This window comes from Nematolebias whitei, chromosome 14 (assembly GCF_014905685.2).
Source record: "Nematolebias whitei isolate Nwh7 chromosome 14, NemWhi1, whole genome shotgun sequence".
In the NCBI taxonomy this organism is placed as follows: domain Eukaryota; kingdom Metazoa; phylum Chordata; class Actinopteri; order Cyprinodontiformes; family Rivulidae; genus Nematolebias; species Nematolebias whitei.
Window position 1 is genome coordinate 30410019 of NC_056511.1, and position 27242 is coordinate 30437260.

Below are 27242 nucleotides of genomic sequence, written 5' to 3' on the forward strand. Positions count from 1 at the left end.
TATATATATATATATATATATATATATATATAAATTCCCCCAATCCTTCATCGTGAGCGACACGGTGGTGACGGTGGAAAGAAACAACTCGCTTTTAATGGGAAGAAACCTTCCAGCTTAAAATTATTTAAATGAAATGTTCTTTAAATTAAAACCAAAAAAAAGTTTGCCTGCAGTACTGTGTTTCAAAACTGGAACATGAGAAACAAAACTAGTAAAATAAAAGAAAATCAATTAAAAACAACATTTGGCATCTATTTATCTGTCCACATCAGGAACACAAAATACTTGAGCTGCACATCTGGCTGTAAAATACAACTCCCAAAGGATTTTCTGATTAAACAGAATAAATGTTTGACAGTCTGTAGAGAAGGGATGACACTACAAACTGGTATGAATGGTTCTGATCTTTAAACCAGACGGTGAAAGTCCCAGCCTGACTCAGAAGCGCTGCTTTAAACAGAACTCTGGATAAATTCACCGCTGCAAACACAAGTTCAAACCCCTAAAAGTTGCTGACTCATCCACAAAAGATGAAGAAAAAGTTGCACTTTTGTTTATTTCTGAAACTTTGGATTAAAAGAGTCACCAGCTTGTTCTCAGAGAGAAGACAGGGAGCTGCACACATTTACTCCTCAGTGAAAGTTTGATAAATTCAACCAGATTCTGGAGCACCTCGTGCTGCCATGAAGACAAATCTTTGCTTACTGTTGATTAAATGGTCCCAAAGTGGTGGACCTTGGTGTGGATCTGGACTCAAAGAAGTCTTATTTGTACCCAAAGCTGTTCTCGTGTCACGTCGTCACTTTAATGTTGAATGTTTGCATGCAGATCTGCTGATGTCTGAACAAACCGTAGCAGATCAGAGATAAAGCCCACACGGTCCTCTGACTTACTGATCCACTGAAGGAATGTCCACGACACATCAGACTGTTGCTGCTGCAGCTCATTTGTTGCCAGAATGAAGACGAGCTCTAAAACAACCATCTTAAAGTCTTTATGTCCAGATTTTATTTGTGCTTTTCTGATTACGATTCCTTCAGATAATTATTTTTCACATGCAGGAAACTGATCTGAGATGTGGCAGCACCAGGAAACAAATAATCCAACACTTAAATGGACTGTAAGCTGATGATGAAACAGCTGGACCTGCACATTTGTCAGACTTTCGGTTAATTAGAGCTCAGCTTGATAAGATTAAAGACTGTACTTATTATTTTCATACCTGAACTGTTAACTCTGAAGGACTCACCTCAGTGGGATCTTCACAGCCAGGTATCTGTCGATGGCAATGGCCAGGAGGCTGAAAATGGAGCTCTGGGTGAGTACCAGGACGAAACAGGCGAGGAAGAGGCATCCATAAAAGTCCAGGGGCAAGCCGACGCTGATGATGATGGCGAAGGGGATGGCGAGGCAGCCCACCAGGATGTCAGCCACGGCCAGGGATACCAGGAAGTAGAAGGTGGCGTTCTTCAGGGTGCTGTTGATGGCCACAGCCCAGCACACCAGCACGTTGCCGAATATGGAGAGGATCGCAATGACTACTTCAATCACGATGTAGTACGCCTTCATCTCAGCAAAGTCTGGACTAAAACCTGCAGGCTGCTGGTTACATGGAGCACCATCCGCAACACTTCTAGTCCCAGAGGAGTAAACAAAAACAAGAAGAAGTCTCTGCGCTGTAATCCAGGAATCCTCCGCAACAAGTGGCTGCGCAATCTGCCATCTGTTGGAAAGTGAGGGCATCAATTTTGGAACAAGTTGGAAGAGAGGGAAAAAAAAAAGATGTAAATGGGATGAAATCTGTATTCTTCACTTGTCCTTGTGAACATGAGTGGGACTCACCTTAATGCGTCTGCGCATCTCTGGATGTTTTCACTCCGGCAGCGACCGAGCAGCGCAGCGTCTGAGCGGCTTCTGCTCCCATGCACAGTCTCACGCACACACAACTTCCATCAGACTGTCTGTGGGGCTTTCGCTCACACAGAGGCCACGCCCCGGCATACGCACGCGCACACACACGCACGCATGCTGTTAGAAGCGCAGCGTAAAAGTGGAACTCCAAGCGAGCGTCACCGTGCGTAATTACGCGCCAATTAAGAGGTTATAAAACTCACGGTTTCCTTCCTGTCTCGTGTCAACGCTGTTCGGATGTGAGCAGATCATTTAGGACTGACACGAGCTGTGGACTCAGTTTCATTCATTTACACCCCCCCCCCCCCCACCCCCACCCCCATACACACACACACACAAACCGGGCTTTGATTTCTTAGCTCTGTCTGGAGTTGAACACACAGTCACAACCTGATGGGAACAAAGGAGCAATTAAAGAAAATTACTTGTATGTAAATCAGGTAAACTAATAAGAAGGTGGGTGCGTGGGAGCAAAAAACTGAAACTGATGGGATTATCAGATGTTTGATCAGACAAGTTTCTTCATTAATGAAACACGGACACATCACTGATCTGTCTGTAACCCTCTGAAGTCCCTGCACATATTACAAGGGATATAAACCATTTTAAAGTGGGGTTCTGTTAAAAGTTAATATCTTACCAGTAGCTTTTTGAACAGCCTCAGTTTGAAGAAATGGAGTTTAGGATAAATGAGCTAACTAGATAAAGTAAATTGTAGAAGTCTTAAAACAATTTTAAGGTTTTTATGGTGGTTCTTCCACGCTGAAAAATCATAATCTAAAAATCATGTAAAGGTCTTAATAACAGCTTTTGCAAAAAAAAAAAAACAAAAAAAAAAAACAGTTTAGAAATGTTAAAAACCTGAATTCATTTTAAGACAATAATCTGATGTGGATCCACTTGGACCAGCTGTTATTAGCTCATCAATACAATTCATGCTCACACCCACTTCAAAAAGATATTTACCGACTTAAAACAACTTCAGTCTTCAGGATTTTATAGCATTTGATGCCAGAGCTTATCTGCAAACACATGTAACATCATCAGTTTAGCATGACTTAGTTATTCCTGAAGGAATATTACCACATTTCTGCAGGAAGTGGGTCAGGCTGCACCAGAAGTGCTATAACTGCTGCTAATAATAATTCTCGTGAACAGCTGTGCATGCATGCTGCTGTAGATCATGGGCTAATCAAAATAACAAACCAACTGTTGTAACATGTTTGAGTCGAGTGGTTTTAAAATGGGGCAGCACGGTGGCGCAACTGGTAGAGCTGCTGCCTCTCAGCAAACAGGTCCCTGGTTCAAACCCCGGTCCAGGGGCCTTTCTGGGTGGAGTTTGCATGTTCTCTCCGTGCATGCGTGGGTTTTCTCCGGGTACTCCGGTTTCCTCCCACAGACCAAAAACATGCATGTTAGGCTGATTATTGGTAACTCTAAATTGTCCCTAGGTGTGAGTGAGAGAGTGAATGTTTGTTTGTCTCGTTTGTCTCTATGTGGCCCTGTGATGGACTTGCGACCCGTCCAGGGTGTACCTCGCCCCTCGCACAGTGATTGTTGGACATGGGCACCAGCGACCCCCATGACCCAAAATGGAATAAACGGGTAAAGATAATGGATGGATGGATGGTTTTAAAATGGCAGCAACATATTTGACCTAGGTGAGCTCAGACTAGCCATTAGCTCGTCGAGGGAGTCATTTTTTTCAAACTGAGTTTATTTATTAAGTTATCTACAGACAATAAATAACATGTACATTAAACTTTACTTCCAAATGGTTGAATTGTCCTTTTAAGTGTTACTCCATGGGAACCTATATGGCCACAGAAATGTGTTACAGTGAAACAAAAGGTGTGCTGTGGAAAGCAGCAGCCCCTCTGTGTTTTAACACACTGGAAGGTTTTCCAGTCCTGGCACGAAGCTTTAATGGCACAGTGGGAACGCTATTCAATGCTCATGGAGCAGTAATGTGTTTAAAACACACACACACAATGCTGAACCATTCCCCACACATGTGTTCCAACTTCAGAAATAAAATGCAGCAACAACAATTTAAAGAAAATCTTTACAATCTTTATTGAGCAAAAGCCAAAGTATCTGACATCAGTCAACAGATTTCTGTCCTCATTTTCAACATTATGTAAATAAATAAATACAACTTTTTTTTTTTTTCCAAATAATAATCAGGTGTCTGAAAATGGAAACACGTCCAAACCGGACCACACAGAAACAACCGTGTCCTGCTCTCTCACATGTGAAACTCTTAATTCGAAGTCAAACACAAACAGAGCAGCTTCAGCTCTTCAGCGAGAGTCGATGGGACATGTAGAGGAACATCATGATGACTTCAATCAGCCAAACATAAAGACCAGCCTGGTTCCAGAAAAATATTTCCACAAAACTATTTATCACTCTTACATTCTCAGATCTAATCAGTCTCACATCACATATGACGATGACTTTTAGTCTCATCTGCTTCTTCAAGATGATCCAGGTGATGAGACTTCAGCTTAACTCACATGTGTCATTTAAACATCTTCTGCTCTCAAACAGAACTTCAGATTAAACAATAAACTCTGTTCAGTTACTCTCAATCTGAGTGAGACGAAAAGTCACGCCTCTATCATGCATAGATAGTTTGAGTTGCATTTTGGCACATTGTTAGGTTCAACCATCTTCATAGTTCCATGTATTATGGTGATTTATAGAAATAAAAAAAAAGTGTCAACAGAAAAAAAAAAAAAACATTTTTATACAAGAAACTCAAAAATTGGACCAGTTTTCACCCAGCTCTTCATTTTGCTGGTAAGTGGAAATCAAAGCTACTTTGCAGCTAAATCCATTTGGAAAAAATGCTTTGTGGGCAAAAGGCTATGTACTTTTTACCCCAATTTCTATCTGTAGGGTTAAACTCCTTGGTCCTTGGTTTCTTGTGTTATATAAATGAACAGTCAGCACGGCAGCTTTCAGCCAGTGTGAAAGGAGGATTTAGCGCAGAAAGATGGAGCTACAGGGAGCTGTGATGCATCTGATCGTCATTTCCAGCTTCCTGACACATCAGGTCTCAAAGTACTTATAGATTTGAGAGACATACTGCATGACACTCTGCCAGTCCGGCCTATCTGTATTCATCAGCTCGGTGATGTCCTGTAAAAAATAGAAAAACATGGCATCTTAGAGTAAGATAGTAATAATCTGGTAATAATTTGTTGCACTGAACCATCTAAGTCTTCCTGTTTAGAAACTACTTGCTTGACAGATCCTAAACAGGAGCTTCATGTACAACCCCAGTCCTAAAAAAGTTGGGTTGTTGTGTAAAATGTAAATTAGAACAGAATACAATCCTCAAACCCAGGTGGTGGTCAACTTGAAGGAGGCCTCTATTGGGCCTTGTTGGCTGCTAGGTTTTGGAGGCAGCTGAGGAGTATCATCAGGCCAAGTGGACTGTAGTCAGGCTGTTGCTGAGGCTATAGCTTGGATGTAGGAATAGTTCAGTGAGGCCTTGGATAGACACTCTCCATCACCTCTGAGAAGAATTTGGCAAACCATCAGGTGGCTGAGATGGGGAAAGCAGCACTTTTCTAAAAGTGGAGGTGGAGTGCTGTTGACCTCAACTAGTGATGTCGGGTGGCAGAAGAAATAATTCTCAGACCTTTTCAATTTCAATGGCATGTCTTTCAAAGAGGAAACTGATTCTGGGGACTTGGGGGTTGGTCTGTCTAAACCTGGGGATTGCTTAAGCAGACTGAAGGGTGTGTTCCATTTACTGGGGCATTACTCCTTTTAGTCTTCCTGGTAAGGTCTACTCAGGGCTGCTGGAGAAGAGAGTCCAATCAATGGTTTGAACTTTAGATTCAGGAATGGTAAATGGTAAATTGACTGTACTTATATAGCACCTTTCTATCTTATTTCAAGATACTCAAAGCGCTTTACACTACAATCTGTGCCTCATTTACCCATTCATACAGCACTCTACTAGATCACTACAAAGCTAATTGAACAAATCATTCTAATGAGGCTAATCAGTGCTTTTAGATCACATTCATACACTGATGGGACACACTTCAGAGGCAATGAGGGGTTCAGTGTCTTGCCCAGGGACACTTGGGCATGTGATTGCTGGTGGATTCAAACCCCCAACTCTTGCATTGGAGGACGACTGCTCTAACCATTCAGCCACAGCCGCCCAAGAGAAGCAATGCATGTTCCATTCTGGCTGTGGAACACTGGACAAACTCTTTATCCTCACAAAGATCATTGAGGAGGCATGGGAGTTTGAACATCTAGTGCCCATCTGTGTATGTTTTGTGGACTTAGAGAAGACATTCAGCCATGTTCCTTGAGGTACACTATAAAAGGTGCTTTATGACTATGGGATTTGGGATCTGTTGCTACTGGCCATTCAGTCCATATACAAGACTGAGAGTTTGGATTTGCATTGCAGTAAGCCAGACTCCTTCAGGGTGGGAGTTGGACTCCAACAAGGTTGCCAATTGCCACAACTTCTGTTCACAACTTTGGGGACAGAGTTTCTCATTGCAGCCAAGGGATGGAGGGAGTCATTCTCTGCTATTTGCAGATGATGTGATCCTGCTGGCGTCATAGTGTTGTGATCTTCAGCTCTCACTGGAGTGGTTCACAAACAATTGTGAAGCGGCTGGTATGAGGCTGGAAAGGGTGGACTAGCTTCTCCGGACTGTAAGTGAGGTGCTGCCTCAGGTGGAAGAGCTCAAATATCTTGGGGTTTTGTTCACTAGTGAGGGAAGAATGGACTATGAGATCAACAGATGGATTGGTGCAGCTTCTGCTGTATGGCAGATGTTGTGCCGGTCCATTGTCGTGAAAATGGAGATGAGCTGCAAGGAGAAGCTTTCTGATGGTCAGTCTATGTTCCTATCCTCACACCTATGGACATATCCTTTTTTTGACTGTTCAGAGGACCAGATTGAACTTTTTTGGATTTTTCCACCTGGATTATTGAGCATGCATCAGGATACCTATGGACATAAATTTTGGGTAGTGACCAAAATAACAAGATTCCGGTCAGAATGAGTTTTCTCTGTGGAGTGGCTTGACCCTTAGAGATTTCATGAGATGTCCCCCCACATTACGATGCTTCTGACGCCCTTGCTGCTGAGTCAGACACATAATCCAGTAATCTCCTCACCCTTCACGTTTCCAGCTGAGCTGTCCATTTCTGGTAAGACCTGCACCTCCATTAAAGTACTCATCGACTCTGGGGCCGACTCTGAGTTCATGGACCTTCAGTTTGCCCAAGAATGAGGAATAAAACTGTTTAAATCTCCTAAACCACTGTCTATTGTAGCCTTAGATGGTCACCCTCTTCATGACTCCTCTTTAATCTCCGAACCAGTGACTTTAACCATAGGGGGTAATCACAAAGAGACTTTGCAGTTTTTTATTATCAAATCACCCCACTCTCCTGTGGTCCTAGGGGCCACACGGCTCTCAAAACACAACCCACATATTAACTGGCAACAGAAGGAGATTGTGGGTTGGTCCGATAACTGTTTGTCATCTTGTCTTTTTGATGCGGTCATTCCCTCCATGCCTAAGAACAATATTAAAGAGACTTACCCAGATCTTTCTAAAGTCCCAGAGGAGTACCGTGACTTAAAGGAGGTTTTTAATAAAATCAAAGCCACCTCTTTACCACCACACAGGTCTTATGACTGCCCTATTGACTTGGTTCCTGGTTCTACACCCTCTAAAGGGGCCCTGTACTCTCTGTCAACTCCTGAGCAAGAAGCCATGCAGGAGTACATCAAGACTTCGCTTCAAGCCGGCATCATTAGGCCTTCTACCTCTCCAGCAGGAGCTGGTTTCTTCTTTGTGGGGAAGAAGGATGGATCCTTAAGGCCTTGCACAGATTATAGGGGGTTAAACAAAATAACCATAAAAAACAAATATCCCCTTCCATTAATATCATTCACCTTTGACCTCATCCAAGGCGCTTCAGTATTCACCAAGCTTGACCTCCGCAATGCGTACCATCTGGTGCGCATACGTGAGGGAGATGAGTGGAAGACGGCCTTCAACGCACCCAATGGTCATTATGAATATTTGGTCATGCCTTTTGGTTTGACCAACGCCCAAGCTGTGTTCCAGTCTCTGGTCAATGATGTCCTAAGGGACATGGTAAATCCGTTTATTTTTGTTTACATGGACAATATTAAAATTTTCTCCAAGGACCTAACTTCACACAAAAAACATGTCAGATCTGTTTTCACCCGGTTGTTACAAAATAATTTATTTGTTAAAGCTGAAAAATGTGATTTCCATCAGTCCTCCACATCTTTTCTCAGTTTTAAGATTTCATCCAATTTAGTTGAGATGAGTAATGACAAGGTGTCTGCAGTACTAGACTGGCCAGTACCCAAAGACCGGAAATGACTGCAGAGGTTCTTGGGGTTTGCTAATTTCTACCCGAGATTTATTAAAGACTATAGCCTCATTGCTAACCCCCTCCATGTTCTCACCTCCTCCAAGAAGAAGTTCCTATGGACAGAGGCAGCTGATGCAGCATTTAAAAAAATTAAAAACCTTGTTTTCTTCTGCCCCTGTCCTCCATACCCCCAACCTAGAGGTACCATTTATTGTTGAATTAGATGCGTCTAGTGTGGGGACAGTACTTCGCCAACAGGATAAGGAAGGAGTTATTCATCCCTGTGTTTTCTTCTCCAGAAGCCTATCACCAGCTGAGCGTAATTATGATGTTGGGGAACGCGAACTGCTCGCTGTTAAGCTGGCGCTGGAGGAGTGGAGGCACTGGTTGGAGGGCATCCAGTTCCAGGTTTGGACCGACCATAAAAACCTTGAGTACCTTAAGTCGGCCAAACGCCTCAACCCTCGACAAGCCGAACTGGCACTTTTCTTTACCCGTTTTAACTTTGCCCTCACCTATAGGCCCGGTCACAAGAACACAAAACCTGATGCCCTCTCTCGCATCATGGAGGAGGATTCTTGTTCCTCGCCTCCTCCTGCCGGGGAGTTTATCCTTCCCAACTCTGCCCACCTGGCTGTCACTCAACTGGAGCTGGACCTATGACAGGCCAACCGGTTGCACCCTCCTCCAACCGCCTGTCCCTCTGACCGATTATTTGTACCCCCTAAGTTTGTCCAGGAGGTCCTCAAGTTTTGCCACAGCTCCCGCCTAGTTTGTCATCCTGGTTTTTCTAAGACTATTTCATTAGTTCGCACACAGTTCTGGTGGCCCACATTAAACCAGGATGTGTTTGTTTTATCCTGTCCTGCCTGTTCCCAAGCAAAGTCCTCACATCGTCCCCCCTCTGGTCTCTTCCGTCCACTTCCTATCCCGTCACGCCCATTGTCCCACATCAGTCTAGATTTCATCACTGGTCTTCCTCCCTCTGCCGGCAACACCATCATCCTGACGGTTGTTGACTGTTTCTCCAAGATGCTTCACCTGGTTCCTCTTCCCTCAGCCAAGACCCTGGCTGGGATCATGTCACGTGAGGTCCTTCGCCTGCACGGTCTGCCCACAGATATCATTTCTGACAAAGGACCTCAGTTTGTCTCCAAGTTCTGGAGATAATTTTGTGACCTTCTGGGGGTCTCCATTAGCCTCTCCTCTGGCTTTCATCCCCAGACTGATGGCCAGACGGAGAGGGCAAACCAGGAGGTCAAGGCCAAGCTAAGGATCCTCTGTCAGAAAGATCCCAGCCAGTGGTCCCCAACCTCTCCTGGGTTGAACACGGCCTCAACACTGTCCCTTCCTCTGCTACTGGTCTGTCCCCTTTTTACACGGTTTTTGGTTTTCAGCCCTCTTTAATCACCACCGAGGAACGTGAAGCTCAAGTGCCCTCTGCTCACCAGTCAGACTTACGCTGCCAACGCGTATGGCGGAGAATCAGATGAGCCCTCAAGGAGACCTCCGCAGCCTACGTCAAAGGGGCTAACCGGCGGAGGTCTCAACAACCCACTTATCAGGAGGGCCAGAAGGTATGGCTCTCCACCAGAGACCTCCCATTAAAAGTAGAATCACGCAAACTTGCTCCCCGTTTTATTGGCCCTTTCCCCATATCCAAAGTCATTAACCCAGTTTCTGTCCGTTTATCTCTACCCAAGTCCATGAGAATCCACCCATTATTCCACATATTCAGAATCAAGCCCTTTTTGCCCTCCTGTTTTCACCCCGCCCCAGAACCCCCCACCCTCACCCACCCGGCTCATTGATGGGGCACCCGCCTACACTGTGCACAGACTCCTCCGCTCCAGGAGATGGGGCCGAGGAGTCCATTATCTGGTCGACTGGGAGGGATACGGCCCAGAAGAACGTTCTTGGGTCCCCTCCTCCAGTCACATCATCGACAAGTCCCTCATCAGGGACTTTCATCGCCTTCACCCGGACCAACCTCGGGGCGCGTCAGGTGCCGCCCTTAAGGGGGGGATCTGTCATAGTTTACACTCTGTTTTTTTCTTTCCTCATCACTCTGTTCACTGTTTGACTTTTTCTTCTCTGCTCTCCTGGGTTTTTCCTCTGCTGCTTCAACCAGCCTCTTTACATGCCACGCCTCTCACTCTGATTGCTGCTGATAGTTTCCACCTGTTTCTGGGTGTAAATATACTTCCTGCTTTCTCCACTACACTGCCAGATCAACTGCTTGCTTCCAGCCACAGTTATCCAGCGTACTCTTCTTGTTCACAGCTCTTTAATCTTGATCCACGCCTGTTTCCCTCAACCACATTTTTTGCCTGTCACTTTGGTTGCCTCAGCCTTCTGACCTTGTTGACGACCTATGCCTGTTTTTGGATTTCGCCTGTGCCTCTCCCTATCGGTACTGTCTCCTCTTCTGATCTCATGTATGAACCCTGCTCATCCTCGACTACGCCTCTGGATTTCCCTTGGTCTCTGCAGCTCTGTGTCTCCGCTGGAGTGGCCCGTTACAACAAGAAAGGTTAGTGTTTCACCAGACCGTCTGTATTCAGATAACTACTCGTTATTCTGTCAAACACTAACCTTTCCCCTCTGTATCATTTTAGATACAGTTCCTGCCCCTGGACCTGAGACAACAGAAGCTGTTTATTTACTCAAATATTTTAAAAACTTTTCTGAGTCTGTGTGTAGGATCCTCTGCCATCAGATCTTTGACAGTGTTGGATTTCATATTTGTATACCTTTTTATATTTCCTATCAAGCATTCAAATGTCATGTTATACAAAGTGTGTGTGTGTGTGTGTGTCTTTCTTCCAGGGTTGAACTATATTTATAGAACATGTTTACTAATTCTAACTATTTTACCTTTACATATAATCTTATATCAGCTAATGATAATTTTACAAGTTCACATTTGATATATTGCAAGCAATCAAATCATGCCAGATAGCAGACTGACTAACATAAATAAAGCTAGAACACATTTCTTTAATTTAGACTTAATATAGTTTGACTAAATAAAATCCCTCAGGTTCTCTCTTAATAATAATAATTAGCATTTAATCGTTTAACCATTGTTTGATGATGGGTCAGTTTAGATGAGAGAATACAGGTTTAATCTTCACAGTAAAGTGGGGTGACTTCAACTGAACTAAAACACAAGTATAAGTCAGAGGGATCAATTAAAAACACCTAAACATGAGTTAGTTAATAATTAATAGTTATTAATTATTCCTAGAAAGAAAATAACTTTAACTCAAGATCATTTGGTATCACTAAGGTATAACCAAGTTAAACTGAAACAGAGCTAAAACAAAGAACCGATTTCAGTGAGCCATAAACTTCTTATCTGTAGAATGTAGACTAACGTCCTTCAGGGGGCGGGCTAGATCCGTAACCATGGCAACCGAAGGGCTAAACCAATCAGAAGAGCTAGCCTTCTCAAACATTGATAAAAGCCGGAAATGACACACGCCCAGCGAGCATTTCCGGGGAAGACCAAACCGAGACGGTTCGTTCTTTTAATGCTCCGAATATATGCATATATTTTACAAATGTAATTGTTTGTCTCTGAATACTTGTAACTCCTGTTTGTCAAATAAATATTTTATACCGAGGGCGATGTCTCAGCTGTCTTGAACACGACGTGGTACGCTGGATAACTACTTGCTTCCAGCCACAGTTATCCAGCGTACTCTTCTTGTTCACAGCTCTTTAATCTTGATCCACGCCTGTTTCCCTCAACCACATTTTTTGCCTGTCACTTTGGTTGCCTCAGCCTTCTGACCTTGTTGACGACCTATGCCTGTTTTTGGATTTCGCCTGCGCCTCTCCCTATCGGTACTGTCTCCTCTTCTGATCTCATGTATGAACCCTGCTCATCCTCGACTACGCCTCTGGATTTCCCTTGGTCTCTGCAGCTCTGTGTCTCCGCTGGAGTGTCCCGTTACAACAAGAAAGGTTAGTGTTTCATCAGACCGTCTGTATTCAGATAACTACTCGTTATTCTGTCAAACACTAACCTTTCCCCTCTGTATCATTTTAGATACAGTTCCTGCCCCTGGACCTGAGACGACAGAAGCTGTTTATTTACTCAAATATTTTAAAAACTTTTCTGAGTCTGTGTGTAGGATCCTCTGCCATCAGATCTTTGACAGTCATCCCCAAATGTTAAAGCTTTATCATGCTGTGAAGAAGCCATGCCTGAACACCATCCAGAAATGCTGCTTTCTTCTTTGGATCAAAGGTCATTTAAAACAATTTGAGGCAAAACAGAAAACTGTTCTGTGGTCAGACAAGATAAAATTAAAAAGTCTGTTTGAAAGCCTTGACTGTTACATCCTCCAGAGTGAGAAGGGAGATAATTCAAAGTCCAAAAGTTTGTCTCTCTGATGTTATGAGGGTTCATTAGTGCCTATGGCATGGGCAGCTTGGACATCAAGAAAGATATATACAAGTTTTAGAACATTTATCCCATCCATCAAAAAATCCATCAAAGATCGAGGCCAGTACTGTTGAACAGCTAGAATGCTCCATCCAACAAAAATGGGACACATAAAACATGAGTTTATTAGAACAGTAAACGATTACATTCTCTTTTTCATAACATCACAACTCTTTGGAATTTGCAGTTGCACAAAAGCAGAGTACACTCAAAAATGTGACGTACAATTTAAAAATGTATCTATAGTGAAATAACCGTGTAGCCTCATGCCAATTTCATAGCTGGCATCTGGACTTTTCAACCATTATTGGTCATTGGCGAGATTTAGAAAACAATTATTGTACACACCAGAGACACAAACTAAACAATAATATAACCTTCATGCATTTACATGAGCTGGTATTGAAGCATGGGCAAAGTGGTGCAGGAAATGCTTTTAAGAATTGACTAGCTACATTATAGGATATTGCAAACAGCACAGTGTGTGTAAGCAGAAGAGAATCGTGTCAGCTGTGTTGAGTGGAATTATTCATATGCCAGCCATGTATATTAAATTCCCATACTGGTCAACATTAAAGAGCAGTTTGCAGCAAGGGCTCATTTTTTCAGACGTAATTGGTGCCATCAACTGCGCACACATTACTTTAAAAGCACCACAATACGATGAGTACATTTCTGTTAACAGGAAGCCTTTGAAGCCAGTTTAAATGTGTGATGTGCAAATGCAACTAATCAAAAATGCTGCAAGATGGCCTGGTTCAACACAAAGATTATTCATTCATTCATTCATTCATTCATTCATTCATTCATTCATTCATTCATTCATTCATTAAAATGAACAGCTGGTTGGGAACAAAACTACAAACAGGCATTGTGTGAGATAGGATCTTCACTGTGAGGCAATGTATCATTATTTTATCCAATTATAATCTTGATGCACACTGAGCCCATGCACCTGCCACCATCCTGTCTTCTCTGCATCATTACTTCTCAGTGGTTTAAGTCAGGGGTTCCCAACCCTGGTCCTTGAGGAACACCATCCTGCATGTTTTAGTTTTTTCTCTGCTCCGACACACCTGATTTTAATAAATGGGTAATTGGCTTCTGCAGAACACGAGTAAGTAATTAAATGACTGCATCAGGTGTGTTGGAACAGGGAAACAACTAAAACATACAGGATGGTGTTCCTCAAGGACCAGGGTTGGGAACCACTGGTTTAAATGAGAAACTTCCTGTTTTTTCTTTTTTTCTGATTAAACCAGTTTAATTTTGTTCTACCAAATGCCTCTCTGTGTTTACAGTAGTTAAGTCAATAAACGCATAAAGTTTACAAAGCCTCACACCGTCGCATTCATTTACAACAATGTGCGTAATTCACGTTAGTGGTAACATCCAGTATAAACTTGTCGAGATCAATATGATCTGCTATCAGTGACAGGTGTAGACATGATTTTTGATTGTACATAGACAAGAATCACATGTGCAGGACATATTTGTATCTATTTGCATATTTAAATGAAAGTGTGTCAAGGGAAGGTATCTGGTATTCCTAACTCCACCTTGATCAGGACGAACACAAGAAATGTGCTTATATTCATGCGTGTGCACCATTTCATACATCTGGATTTGTTTATGAGCTTGCTGTTTACTCAGTTTAAACGTCACGCAGGTCTTTGTACACGAGGCCACAGGTGTCTCATGTTGTACAGAACCATTATTTTTGGCCACTTTCCTCTCGTCTCCCTAAAAAAATAATGTCCCATGTTTATTTTGCTTTTCAAAAGTCTACTATGCATGCCAGACATCTATTAATATCTGGTACATAATTAATGGCTGTAAAGAAAGCAGTGAGTGCTCTCATCATATAGGCTGTGTGTGATGTAAATTAAACATGCAAACATGGCTTTTGTCACCCTACTTACAAGATAACTCAGCAACACATGGTTGTAAAAGTTTAAACTTTAATGGATTTAATAGCGGGGCAGCACGGTGGCGCAACTGGTAGAGCTGCAGCCTCTCAGCGAGCAGGTCCTTAGTTCAAACCTCTGTCCAGGGGCCTTTCTGGGTGGAGTTTGCATGTTCTCTCCGTGCATGCGTGGGTTTTCTCCGGGTACTCCGGTTTCCTCCCACAGACCAAAAACATGCATGTTAGGCTGATTGGTAAATCTAAATTGTCCCTAGGTGTGAGTGAGTGAGAGAGTGAATGGTTGTTTGTCTCGTTTGTCTCTATGTGGCCCTGTGATGGACTTGCGACCCGTCCAGGGTGTACCCCACCCCCCGCACAGTGATAGCTGGACATGGGCACTGGCGACCCCCATGACCCAAAATGGAATAAGCAGGTAAAGATAATGCATGGATGGATGGATGGATTTAATAGCTGTTGGTGTCTTAATTTATCTTTTTGCAATCTATTTTGTTGAGTGCAAATGGATAAATTAAATTGCTCATCCACAGCACAAACAAAATACCTCAGCAAAATTTAAATCAGGTCCGTCTGAGTCCAGGCGCCGAGCTGGTTCTAGCATTCTTGATAAGAGCTTGGCTTTCCGTCAAACTGGGTTCTTTAATGTTAAAGTCTATGGCTGGAGCTGGTGGTTTGATTAGGACTCTATTCTCCTAGATCCGAGGTCACTAATAGGTGGACATGGGTCCAGATCCGTATCGATTGATGGTTCTGTCCAGACCCGTGCCCAATTGGAAAATAGATCACTTTCATGGAGCATTTTTCCAGCGATAGACAGCTTGGGTGCAGAGCCAAGCAGAGAAGCAGGTGTGTTTTGGAGGTTCACTCCACTTCAGGTGTTACAGTAACAACATCAGTCAGTTAATGAGCCAATCAAATCTTTAGTTTTCCCTGCACGGTGCAGCAAGCTCTCACCAGAGACGAGTTGAGAAGGAGCAGAGAGGAAGAGACAGCATGTCGTGCTCCAGAATAAGAAAAGTTAATGCTGAAAACTATTTTAAATATGAATGGACAGAGACATTTATGTTAATTCTTCCAGCAGGCAGTTCAAAACCTGTTTGCATCATTTGCTCTGAAATGGTCAAATTAGTTAAAAGTAGCAATGTGAAGCGCTCTGCACTACATCTCTTTAGAGCAACGTCATCTGCTGAAGTCGAGCAGAGAGCAGTAAATTAAGCGAACTGCAAGCCCATTAGAACAGATCCATCCTCCTCATCACAAAGACTGTTACAGCCCAGCAGCATGCTGAATGTTCACTCAACGTATCGTGGATTTTAGTGACGGGACAGTCCTGAAGGAGTGCTTATACTGTTGCTGAGACTTTATTAAATGGAAAATAAAAACACAATATGTCTGTCCATCCATCCATCCATCCATCCATCCATCCATCCATCCATCCATCCATCCATTATCTTTTACCTGCTTCTTCCATTTTGGGTCACGGGGGTCACCGGTGCCCATGTCCAGCAATCATTGTGCGAGGGGCGGGGTACACCCTGGACAGGTCTCCAGTCTATCACAGGGACACATAGAGACAAACGAGACAGCCATTCACTCTCTCACTCACACCTAGGGACATGTTAGAGTTACCAATTAGCCTAACATACATGTTTTTGGTCTGTGGGAGGAAACCGGAATACCCGGAGAAAACCCACACATGCACAGAGAGAACATGCAAACTCAACCCAGAAAGGCCCTCGGACCAGGATTTGAACCAGGGACCTGCTCGCTGAGAGACAGCAGCTCTACCAGTTGCGCCACCGTGCTGTCCAACACAATATGTGTGAAAAAAAAATCAAACAAATCCCCATGTCAGCTTCAACAGCAAGCATAAAATCTGAAATATTAACAGATGATGTGCTGGCACAGCTGGATGCAGCTGTTCAGATTGCATCATGCATCTCTTTGGCCATTGATGACAACAGATGTTACTGATGATGCTCAGCTTCATGAGAATGGCTCTGACTCCAACCAAGATTTAAATTACTGGCAGGACAATCCCATGTCCATTTCTCTCATTAAGAAAAGTAAAAACTACAACTGAACTACAACTGAACTACAGTATCATCTTCTCTGGTTTGTGAAGACAGGTGTCTGCATCAAACAATAACACGGACCTTGCCCAGAAATTGGGTTTACTTTGTTGTTTTCCTTACACTGTTCAGAAAAAAAGGTTTCTTTGCAGAGATAATATTGTGTCAGGCAGGAAAAAAGGGATTTTTGTGATTTTTTTTTTCTTTTTGCTTGTTGAACTTATAACCTCTTTCCTGAACACTCACAGTTTAGGACCTTCTGTAGATCGTGCAGTTCGACAGTTTTCTACTTCAGTCCCTTAAGTTACCATCATATTTTCATAACTGGTGACCTCAGTCCTGCTGTGTGAGGGAACAAACATCTCATGTTGTTTAAGAGGAAGTCATAAACTTGTGAAAGAAACCAAATACATTTTCCTGAACATGACGTTCACAGGACATACAGAAAAACAAAACATCTATAAAGTTGAGAAAACCAGATGTGGGGAAAACATTTTTCACCAAAAGACACATAACAGAACTTTTCTCAACCTTGTGTGACAGAATGCAGGAGCTGAAAATCACATTGTCATTGGCAAACACTAAACGGTGAAGGGCGGCTAATAATAAGTTTGCCTCAGTTTGTCTGTTAAAGGAGACACAGTGCTGCAGATGTTGCTGGATCAAAACCCAGCCAGGGGCCTTTCTGGGTGGAGTTTGCATGTTCTCTCCGTGCTGTGTGGGTTTTCTCCAGGTACTCCGGTTTCCTCCCACATACCAAAAACATGCATGTTAGGCTGACTGGTAACTCTAAATTGTCTCTAGGTGTGAAAGAGAGAGTGAATGGTTGTTTGTCTATATTGTGTCCCTGTGATGGACTGGAGACCTGTCCAGGGTGTCCCCTGCCTCTTGCATAATGATTGCTGGATATGGGCACCAGTGACCCCCACGACCAAAAAAGGAAAAATCGGGTAAAGCTAATGGATGGATGGATGTTAGCAAAATATCTTATAAACCAATAGACAGTTTATTAAAACTCTTAAAAAGTAATCACTGAGTGAACATCTACAACTGGCAGAGAGCAATGTGCATTCTTTAAGAAATCAAGGAATGCGAATCCTTTAATTAGAGCTCTCAACAGTCAAAGACAATGATGGGAGCATCATGCTAAGGGGTTTATTTGTTGATTTCTTGTCACATGTGGCTAGGAAGTCAGAACAAATTAGGAAAATTCCTAATGTGGAATGGACTTTATTGTAGTAGTAATTATTAAACAGCATGGGATAGAGTTTCATTGTTATGCTGATGATGCTCAGTTATATTTGTCCATGAAACCCAATGAATCCAATCAGTTACTTAGACTACAAGCATGTCTTAAAAATATAAAAACCTGGATGACCCTACATTTTCTGATTTTGAATACAGACAAGACTGAGGTTTTAGTTTTTGGACCTGAGCATCTTAGGAATAAATTTTTCAGTCTTTCGCCCTCCTTGGATGTCATTAATCTGGCATCCAGCTCTAATGTTAAAAATCTTGGTGTTATTTTTGATCAGGACATGTCTTTTATCCTCCACATTAAAAACATCACTAGAACCACCTTCTTCCACCTGTGTAATATCACTAAAATTAGAAACATCTTATTTAAAAATGATGCAGAAAAACTGGTCCATGTATTTGTCACGTCTAGACTGGACTATTGCAATGGTTTATTATCTGGGTGTCCAAATACTTCTTTAAAACATCTTCAGTTGAGCCAAAATGCTGCTGCCAGAGTCTTAACTGGAGTTAGTGGGAGAGATCATATCTAACAGTTCGCAGGCTCATCTCTTGTGGAACCAACTTCCAGTTTCTGTCCATGAGGCTGACACATTGTCCAGTTTTAAGACTGGGCTGAAGACTTTCCTTTTTGATAAATCCTATAGTTAGGGTTGGCTTGTTATGTTGCTATAAGCTTAGCCTACTGGAGGACAAATTGACAGAATTTCCTTAAATGAATTGTTAAAATTGAATACTTTTCATTTGATACTATTTCTATCTTAACATGTGATTCTTGACTTGCCATTGTGTATCTGTTCCTCTCAAACCCAGCTGGTTGAAGCAGATGGCTGCTTGTTCTGAGCCTGGTTCTGCTAAAGGTTTCTTCCTCATGAGGGAGATTTTCCTTTCCACTGTCGCCTTCATGCTTGATCAAGATGAGAGTTCTGTGATGGAGTTAAATGCAAATCAGTCTGCTCCTCAAATAAATAATGTTCATTTATTATTTTTATGTATGAATGTTTCTGTTCAGTGCCCTGAGACAACTTCTGATGTGACTTGGTGCTATATAAATAATTGAATTGACGTGAAGTAGTAGAAGTCTCTGTTCAGCTGTGTGGTGAGGAGTCAGAGTGACCCACAGGATTCATCTTGAATCCATGTCAAGCTGCTTCTGTCGATTCTTATTTCCACAGAGGCTTCACTTCAATAAGACCACAGTCTTCAGTGCTGGTGCTTCTTTCTGGGACAAGTCATATGGTTCGTGTTTAAGTTTTTTATTATCAGACGAGGGGGGAAAAGTCTAAGTCAGTCATCTTGTAATCATTTGATTTGTTTTGTATTTTTAAGTCACGGACATGGGAACGATTCTTCCGAAACCAATCGTACAACCACAAATGCGTAATAGGAAACAATACGAGATCAAAACATGAACTTTAGTCTGAGTGAAACATTTAAGCTGAACTCACTTAACTGCTGTGGTCAAGCTTCTAGTTTTAGAGTAAATGGGTTGTTACACCGATACTTGTATTTTTAAAGTCACATCAGAGAGACTAATTTTGAGTTTTAAACTGTAGCCCCATCATCTGCCTCCAATATTCTCCCTTAAATCATAAAGCTGTCAGAGGGGTTCTTACACAGATGAAAGGATAACACTGTAGTTTACAAACACACATTTCAAATACAGTTTTTGTCTGTATGAGCAGACAAGTAGATCTGGAAAATTGAATTCCAACAAGCTGTTGAACCAAGATTGTTCCAGTAAAGCTTGTTTGTTTTACATGTTTGTCTTGGAGAGAATGTGCTTGATGTTCGACACTTACTGACATGTTTAAAAATCTGCAAACAAAGGCTTTGTGTGAACGTGACACAGCTGTTTTTTCTCCTTTCCGGTCAAGAGTTTATGACCTTTATGACCTTAAAGATCTAAGTTTAAGGTTTTATGACTGTTTAATGATATTCAATACTTATAAAACATTTAAATATTAGAATACAAATATAAGGTATCTGACAGTAAACAGCCAGATTTACCATTTTCTAATGTATGGTTTGTGGTAATTAGTATCAGCAAACTAAATATTTCTCAAACTAAGAAATGTAGCAATGGTAAAAACTGTGGCTGCTAAATCATATGATTGTTCTTGTTACAATCCAAGCGCCATCAGACCTAATTACATCTTACTGAAGATGCAAGCATCTTGTTATACTTTGGTTTTGAGCTCATGAACCAAACAAAAACTGAATCAACAAATCTAAAACTCTACAAAAGTTGCACCCTTTTCAATTCAAATTCAAGTTAAAGTTCAATTAAAAGTCAAGTTAATTTTTTTAAAACCATTTCTTGTCAAACTTTATAGCTGCATTCCAGTTACCTTGAAAGCCAAAACCTGGACCTGGGAGTGATGTCAGATTCATCCTAACAGTGTTTTACTTGTAACTAAGAAACAAAACAACAAAATACAGTAGGAATTGCTAATTGCTCTGCTCAGTTAACCAGGACAACTCCTATCAGCAATACAAGCTGACCATGTATTTATTTCTCTGCAATATTCTCATCAAAAGACATGCACCACCATGTTTTCTGATAGAGGTAGCAAAGTACTGGGTGTGCAATTGTTTTACAAAATACAAACTGACAGAAGTAAAATTTATTTATTACTGCTGTCATCACTACTTTTTATAAGTATGATGGTCATATTAGATTTTGAGGTCAGAGTTGGTCAGGAACCTCTGATTTGAGGTTCTGGTTTCCTCTGTCTGCTCCAAATAGATTTAGAAGCAACATATCTCCACTGTTGTGCTCAGCAGGTTTCAGTGGAGTTATATGAGCCCATGTTCTTTTCTCCACCCTGAACTCAGTTCTACACCTCAGTGAGCCTTCACCTCTGGAAGCCTCAACTGAGCTGTGTGAGAACTTCCTCCATTTCTTTTTAGAAAAAGTGGCAAACACCCGGGCACTCATTTCTCCACCAGCTCATGATCTGTCCATCCCATCTCAGTGCGTGGCTGTGTTTGACCACTTTGAGCCCATCTCTCTGTCCTCTCTGGAGCAGGTAATGTGCAGCATGAAGCCATCTGGTTCCCCCTTTGATGTGGTCCCCCCTCGACTACTAAAGGAAGTTTTTCCTACCCTGGGTCCTTTTATCCTCACTATTCTGAATAGCAGTTTATCCTCAGGTGTGGTGCCAAAGACTTTTAAACATGCTGCTGTCCAGCCCCTCCTGAAAAAACCTAACCTTGACCCCTCAGTCATGTCCAACTTCCGGCCTGTCTCCAGACTCCCATTCACCTCTAAACTACTGGAAAAAATTGTGGAGTCTCAGTTGAAACAGTTTTTGGGGGATCACGCTATCCTTGAGTTATTCCAATCTGGCTTCAAATCTCTCCATAGCACTGAAACTGCTCTACTGAAGGTTTTTAATGACATTTTCATATCCACAGACGCAGGTGATTCTGTGCTGCTTGTCCTATTGGACCTTACATCTGCTTTTGACACCATCGACCACAATATCCTCATTTCTAGACTGGAGCAGTGGGTGGGCATCACAGGGTCAGCCCTTAAATGGTTTGGGTCCTACCTCTCTGACAGAACCTTCTGTGTCAATATCAAAGATTTTAGTTCGGCATCGACCGCACTCCAGTGGGGGGTACCGCAGGGGTCCATCCTCGGTCCCCTTCTCTTTTCTTTATACCTGCTGCCACTAGGTGCTATCTTCCGCAAACACGACATACCCTTTCATTTCTATGCCGATGATTGCCAAATTTACTTCCCCCTGAGGCACAGAGGCACACGCTCTATTCAGCCTCTTCTTGACTGCCTGGCTGACATCCGGGACTGGATGGCTTTAAACTTCTTAAGCTTCAATGAGAAGAAGTCTGAAGTCATGCTGTTCCATCCCAGTGGCTCACTCATGAACTATGACAGTGACCTATTCTCTCTAGCCCCGCTAGAGAAACAAAAGGTCACTAATCTGGGGGTGATAATGGACCCGTCCTTAAAACTCAACAGTCACGTAAACATGATGGTAAAATCCTGTTTTTTTCAGCTGAGACGGCTGTCTAAGCTGAAGCCGATACTCAACAAAAAGAACCTTGAGACAGTGATCCACGCCTTCATAACATCTAGGCTTGATTACTGCAATTCACTTCTGTTTGGAATCAGTCAGTCCTCCATTGCTCGTCTACAACTGGTCCAAAATGCTGCAGCCCGATTTTTAACTGGTACAGGCTATAGAGAGCACATCACGCCAGTTTTGGCCTCCCTGCACTGGCTACCCATTCACCTTCGGATCCATTTCAAAATTCTCATGTATGTTTTTAAATCACTGAACAGTTCCGCCCCATCCTATCTCACTGATCTTCTGCAGCCATATGTCCCACCGCGCTCTCTGAGGTCAGCAGACCAGATGCTTCTCTCAGTCCCAGAAACCCGTCGTAAGCTCAGAGGTGACAGGGCTTTCTCTGTTGCAGGTCCACGACTGTGGAATGAGTTGCCACTGAGTGTCCGGCAGGCTCCCACACTCTCAGTCTTTAAGTCTCGCTTGAAGACCCACTTCTATTCGCTTGCCTTTAACATGGTGTGATTTGTTTTGGTCCGGTCTGTTCTCTACTCTGTTGGCCATTTTAGTTAGCTTCTGCTGCTATTTGTATCTGTATTTCTATTTTATGTTTTCCTGTCCGCTGTGCATGTTTGTGTTCTTTTGTACAGCACTTTGGTTGGCCTTGTTGCTGTTTTAAGTGCTATATAAATAAATTGGTATGGTATGGTATGGTATGTTAGGTCTAGGAACAATTCGTATAAATGCACTAAATCCAGATGAATGTGTCCACGGGGCAGAAAATCAGACACACCACATGAAACTAAATTTAAAAAATAATTTGCATCACAAAGTAGTTCTTCCTAATAATAATGTAAATGACTTAATTACTGAGCTTGTGGTGTACTGTATTATTTTCATCTGTGTAGTTTTCAACTATTTTGATAATTTTAAGTGGAATTTAAATTAATTTTAGTGATTCATCCTCAGTTTTTTCCTTATTTACTGTTATGGGGCAATACCGTTCAACATTCCGTGGTCGTCAAGCGGATCTGAACGTGCAGCCAGTTATCAGAACAGGCAGATCCAATAGAGTTTCATTTGGGGTGTCTGATTTTCTGTCCCGCGTGGACACATTCAGGTGGATTTAACACATTTATGCAAACTACCTAGACATAACGTGAGCTCAAATCCAGGAATAACTGCAGTGAAACCTGCTGAGACCAACAGTGGATATATTCTGTTTTAAAATCCATTTGAAGCGGACAGAGGAGACAAGAAAAGAAAACTGAAAAGAACAGAGGAAAGTCAAAGGACAGAAAATTTCCACCAACATGGTAGGAGATTATTTAAACAATTCTGTGGCTTGCATGTGTGGCTGTGGTGGGTTGATGGTTGAAGCTGTAGTCTTGTAACTGAATATTTGTGGGCTCGATCCCCACTTAAATGTTCTATTTGATTCAGTGATGATATATTGTATTGTCATTTTTCACTTTTATATTTAGAGTTACTTCACTGAACTTTTTTTCTCCCATCTAACTGTGTTAATATGGAGTACTATTTCAGAATTATTACTTCGAATCAAATTAGAAATCCAATGGGCCATTCATGGGCCCCAAACTCTGGAATCATCTGCCCATCTACATTCAACAGGCCACTTCAGTCTCTGTTTTTAAATCTCTCCTTAAAACGCATTTGTACTCATTGACATTTAACACAGTGTGATTTGGTATTTCACTGTTGCTGATTACGTTTTGTGTTTTTATGTTTTTATTCCATGTGCTGTAATTCTGTCTTGTTACTTTTTATTTGATGCTGTGATCTTTTTGTTAAGCACTTTGGTAACTGTTCCTGTTTAAATGTGCTATATAAATAAATCTGACTTAACTTGACAAGACACAGCCTCCCTCAACCTGCGAGAGGGAGAAAAAAGGCAAAAACTTTGTAGACACACAAAAAACATCCATCTTTTACCCGCTTCTTCCATCTTGGGTCATGGGGGTCACCGGCGCCCATGACCAGCTATCACTGTGCGAGGGGCAGGGTACACCCTGGACAGGTCTCCATTCCATCACAAGGCCACAGAGACAAACGAGACAAACAACCATTACTCTCTCACTCACACAGAGACAATTTAGAGTTATCAATCAGTCTAACATGCATGTTTTTGGTCTGTGGGAGGAAACTGGAGTACCCGGAGAAAGCCCACACATGCACGGAGAGAACATGCAAACTCCACTCAGAAAGGCCCCTGGACCAGGATTTGAACCAGGGACCTGCTCGCTGAGAGGTAGCAGCTCTACCAGTTGCGTTACCGTGCTGCCCACACAAAAAAACAACAACAATAAATTAAAAATTTATAAATAAATATTAAAAATAAATAAAATAAAAATAAAAAATAAATATTAAGCAACATATATCTGTTGGGGTGTTTTTTTCACCGAAAATGTAACGCAATTTGTAAAAATTTTCAGGAAATTAATGTTCGTTCCACCAATATCTTTTGCTCAGGAGCTGCCACTGCTACCACATGACATTCTCTTGATAAAACCACAGACAGCAAAACCAATTGGAAACTGTTCAAATCTCATCAAGTGAAAGTATTGAATGTAAGGTGATGCCTGACAGTGGAACCCAATCGAGAGGGCTTGACTGATGTAGAGTAACTGTTGGATGGTTAGGAAAGTGGCAGAAGATCAATGAGGCAATTGTAATCGACAAGTTGATCAATGTTTCATATTGACAAAATACTTTTTGCTCATTTTACTATAAAGCATTGTTGATTCAAAGTTTTTTTTTTTTTTAACCTTTAGATTACTAAAAAAAATTTTAACCCGAATTTGAAGAATATGCTCACTGACAAAAAGACACAGGCACCCAAAAGGAATGGTCCAATTTGGACCTAATTTGTTTTACATTCAAATCAGAGATGGGGAGGTCAATGATTTGATTGATGGGGTCACATTGTGAGTTTGCGTGTAGCTGGCTGGTTGTGTCGTGCAGTGGTCTGGCATGTGGGGTGTGCACATGTCATTGTGGACTGATGCTTGAATTAATGGGTTCATGAAAGCATCCACATGTTGAAAAAGGTTCAGGTAATCTAAATCAAACCACGCCAATGGATGATGGTGATTTTTTGCTCTAACCATTACAGAACTTCATCACACTGGTGCCTGCCCATCTAGACACAGGTGTTGGACTTTTTACAATACAATGTCACCCTGCATCGTGTCTCGATGACTAACATCAACCGAGCTACAGGCTCTCCAAGTGAAGTTGGCTTCATTTGGTGTGGTTTTATAACCAGGAGGAATGGACTGATGATGAGTGATACCATGCTCAGAGATGAATCTTGGTTCAAAAGATCAGACTCCCGATCATCTCTGGGTAATGGTTCTGGAGACTTCAACAGCACATTGTTTTATGAGTGACATCTTGCGTTCATACGTCTTACCCCTCCTGAGACAGCACCCTCTCTCAACGAGACGTCATCCATCCACACACAGCACGCTTGTCTACAGACTGCCTGTGTCATGAATTTTTCCTGCGACCAGTCAGGCCTGTCAGTCTTTACCTAATCAAACACGAGTGACATCAACTCAGAGGGCTGATCTGCCGGGTCTTAAAGAGCAGCGATAACAGCAGTGAGCTGAGAGGATGTGAAACTATTCTGCACCGACTCGCTGCTTGTATCCAGGACTGGAGGGGTGCCCATGTTTCGTTTTTGTCTTAAATGGAGCAGCGATTTGATGATTTGCTCTTTTATTTTAAAACCATTTGTTCATTTCAGTTATAAAACTGATATTAATAAAAGGTTGTAAATGAAAAACTGAATTTATTGAGCACCGAGTGCATCTTGTTAATGTTTAAGTAACGATAAGTCACGGAATGTGTTTACATCACATTGCAGTTAACTTGAACTGTAAGCTCAAGACAACGGTCATCTTTCACTGGAAGTAAACATGACAGTAACTTTTTTAACTTTTTGGACAAAACATAAATGAATGATTCCCATGACGCATCTACATTCTAAATATTGTAACATCAGCTGGTTATTCATCACATTTCTGAGGACATGCAAAGGCGTCCACAAGTTATCCAAACTCATCAAAACCTACTACTGTACATCTGAAGTGTTTTCCAGGTTAGAGCACAGCAGGAACTCAGGCTGCAGGCCACAAACAGTAACTAATAAAACAAGTTAAACTTTACTAAACCAAAAAAATGGAAAAGGCAGACGTCAGAGGAATTGCTGTACTCAAGCTTCATATCGAGAAATTCTTGTATCACTTTTATTTTGTGTAATTGAAAAGTTTCTCACTCTCTTTCTTTGTGCGTGTGTGCATGTGAAGTCAGCTGTAGCTCAGCTCACCAGGGAGGGTTTGATGCCGATGCTCTCTGCCGCCTGGAAAGCTAGGGTCAGATTCCGGACCTGAACAAACAAACAAACAAACCAACTAACCATCGGGTGTTGAGGAGATATGAAGCTCTTCATTCTGGCAGCAGCACACATGGAGGTTCACTCAACAACAAAAACAAATAAAATACATCAACAAAAGGAAAAAACTCATAATTTAAATCCATGTATGCCTTTGCATATTTATGCAAGCATTTCAGTGTTGTTCTCTTGTTTGTTCGTGACAAGTTTAAAGCTTTACTTTAAATCTAATCACTGTCCCAGGCCAGTAAACTGTACCCTGCCTGATTTAGCTGTAATCTCTTAAAAACTATGATGCGCGTCTATTTCCTAAAGAAGAAAAATTAGAGGAAGTAGCGGTACTCTTGTGTACGTACCCCGTCGCTGAAGAATATGAACAGTGAATGTTTGTATTTTTGTAGGTTTTGACATGAGTGTTTTTCTGGACTGCAATTCAACAGGGAATTAAAGTAAACCTTCATGTTTTTGGTGCAAGATCTTCAAGTGTGTACAAGTTACACTGCATAGTAAGACTAGAGATGGCGAGTGGAGGCACAAATGCGGAGCCAAGGGGGAGGCCACTTAGCATAGATTCTTCATTTCTGGCCATCCCACTGGTCAGTGGCCACATTAATCATTTGAGAAAACTATACTTTTCAGCAATATTAAAACTAGAAAGGATCATTTCCTCAAATTATTGGAGTGGCTGGCTTACAATATTGTATATACAGGTATACAAGTATACCTGTATATACAAGTATATATATATATATATATATC

At 41.9% G+C, this 27242-nt stretch overlaps 2 protein-coding genes across 2 annotated transcripts in view; both read right to left on the reverse strand.

Moving 5' to 3' along the window:
* The window catches only part of adora2b (adenosine A2b receptor), a 32942-nt gene extending 31325 nt beyond the window's left edge, over positions 1–1617 (reverse strand). The window contains exon 1 of the mRNA XM_037688039.1: positions 1253–1617. Within this exon, the coding sequence (XP_037543967.1) occupies positions 1253–1572 (320 nt within the window). The 5' untranslated portion in view covers positions 1573–1617. The remainder of the gene's footprint in view (positions 1–1252) is intronic.
* specc1 (sperm antigen with calponin homology and coiled-coil domains 1) overlaps positions 1–27242 on the reverse strand; it is a 314251-nt gene that overhangs the window by 147376 nt on the left and 139633 nt on the right. The gene's annotated exons all lie outside the window — the stretch shown is intronic.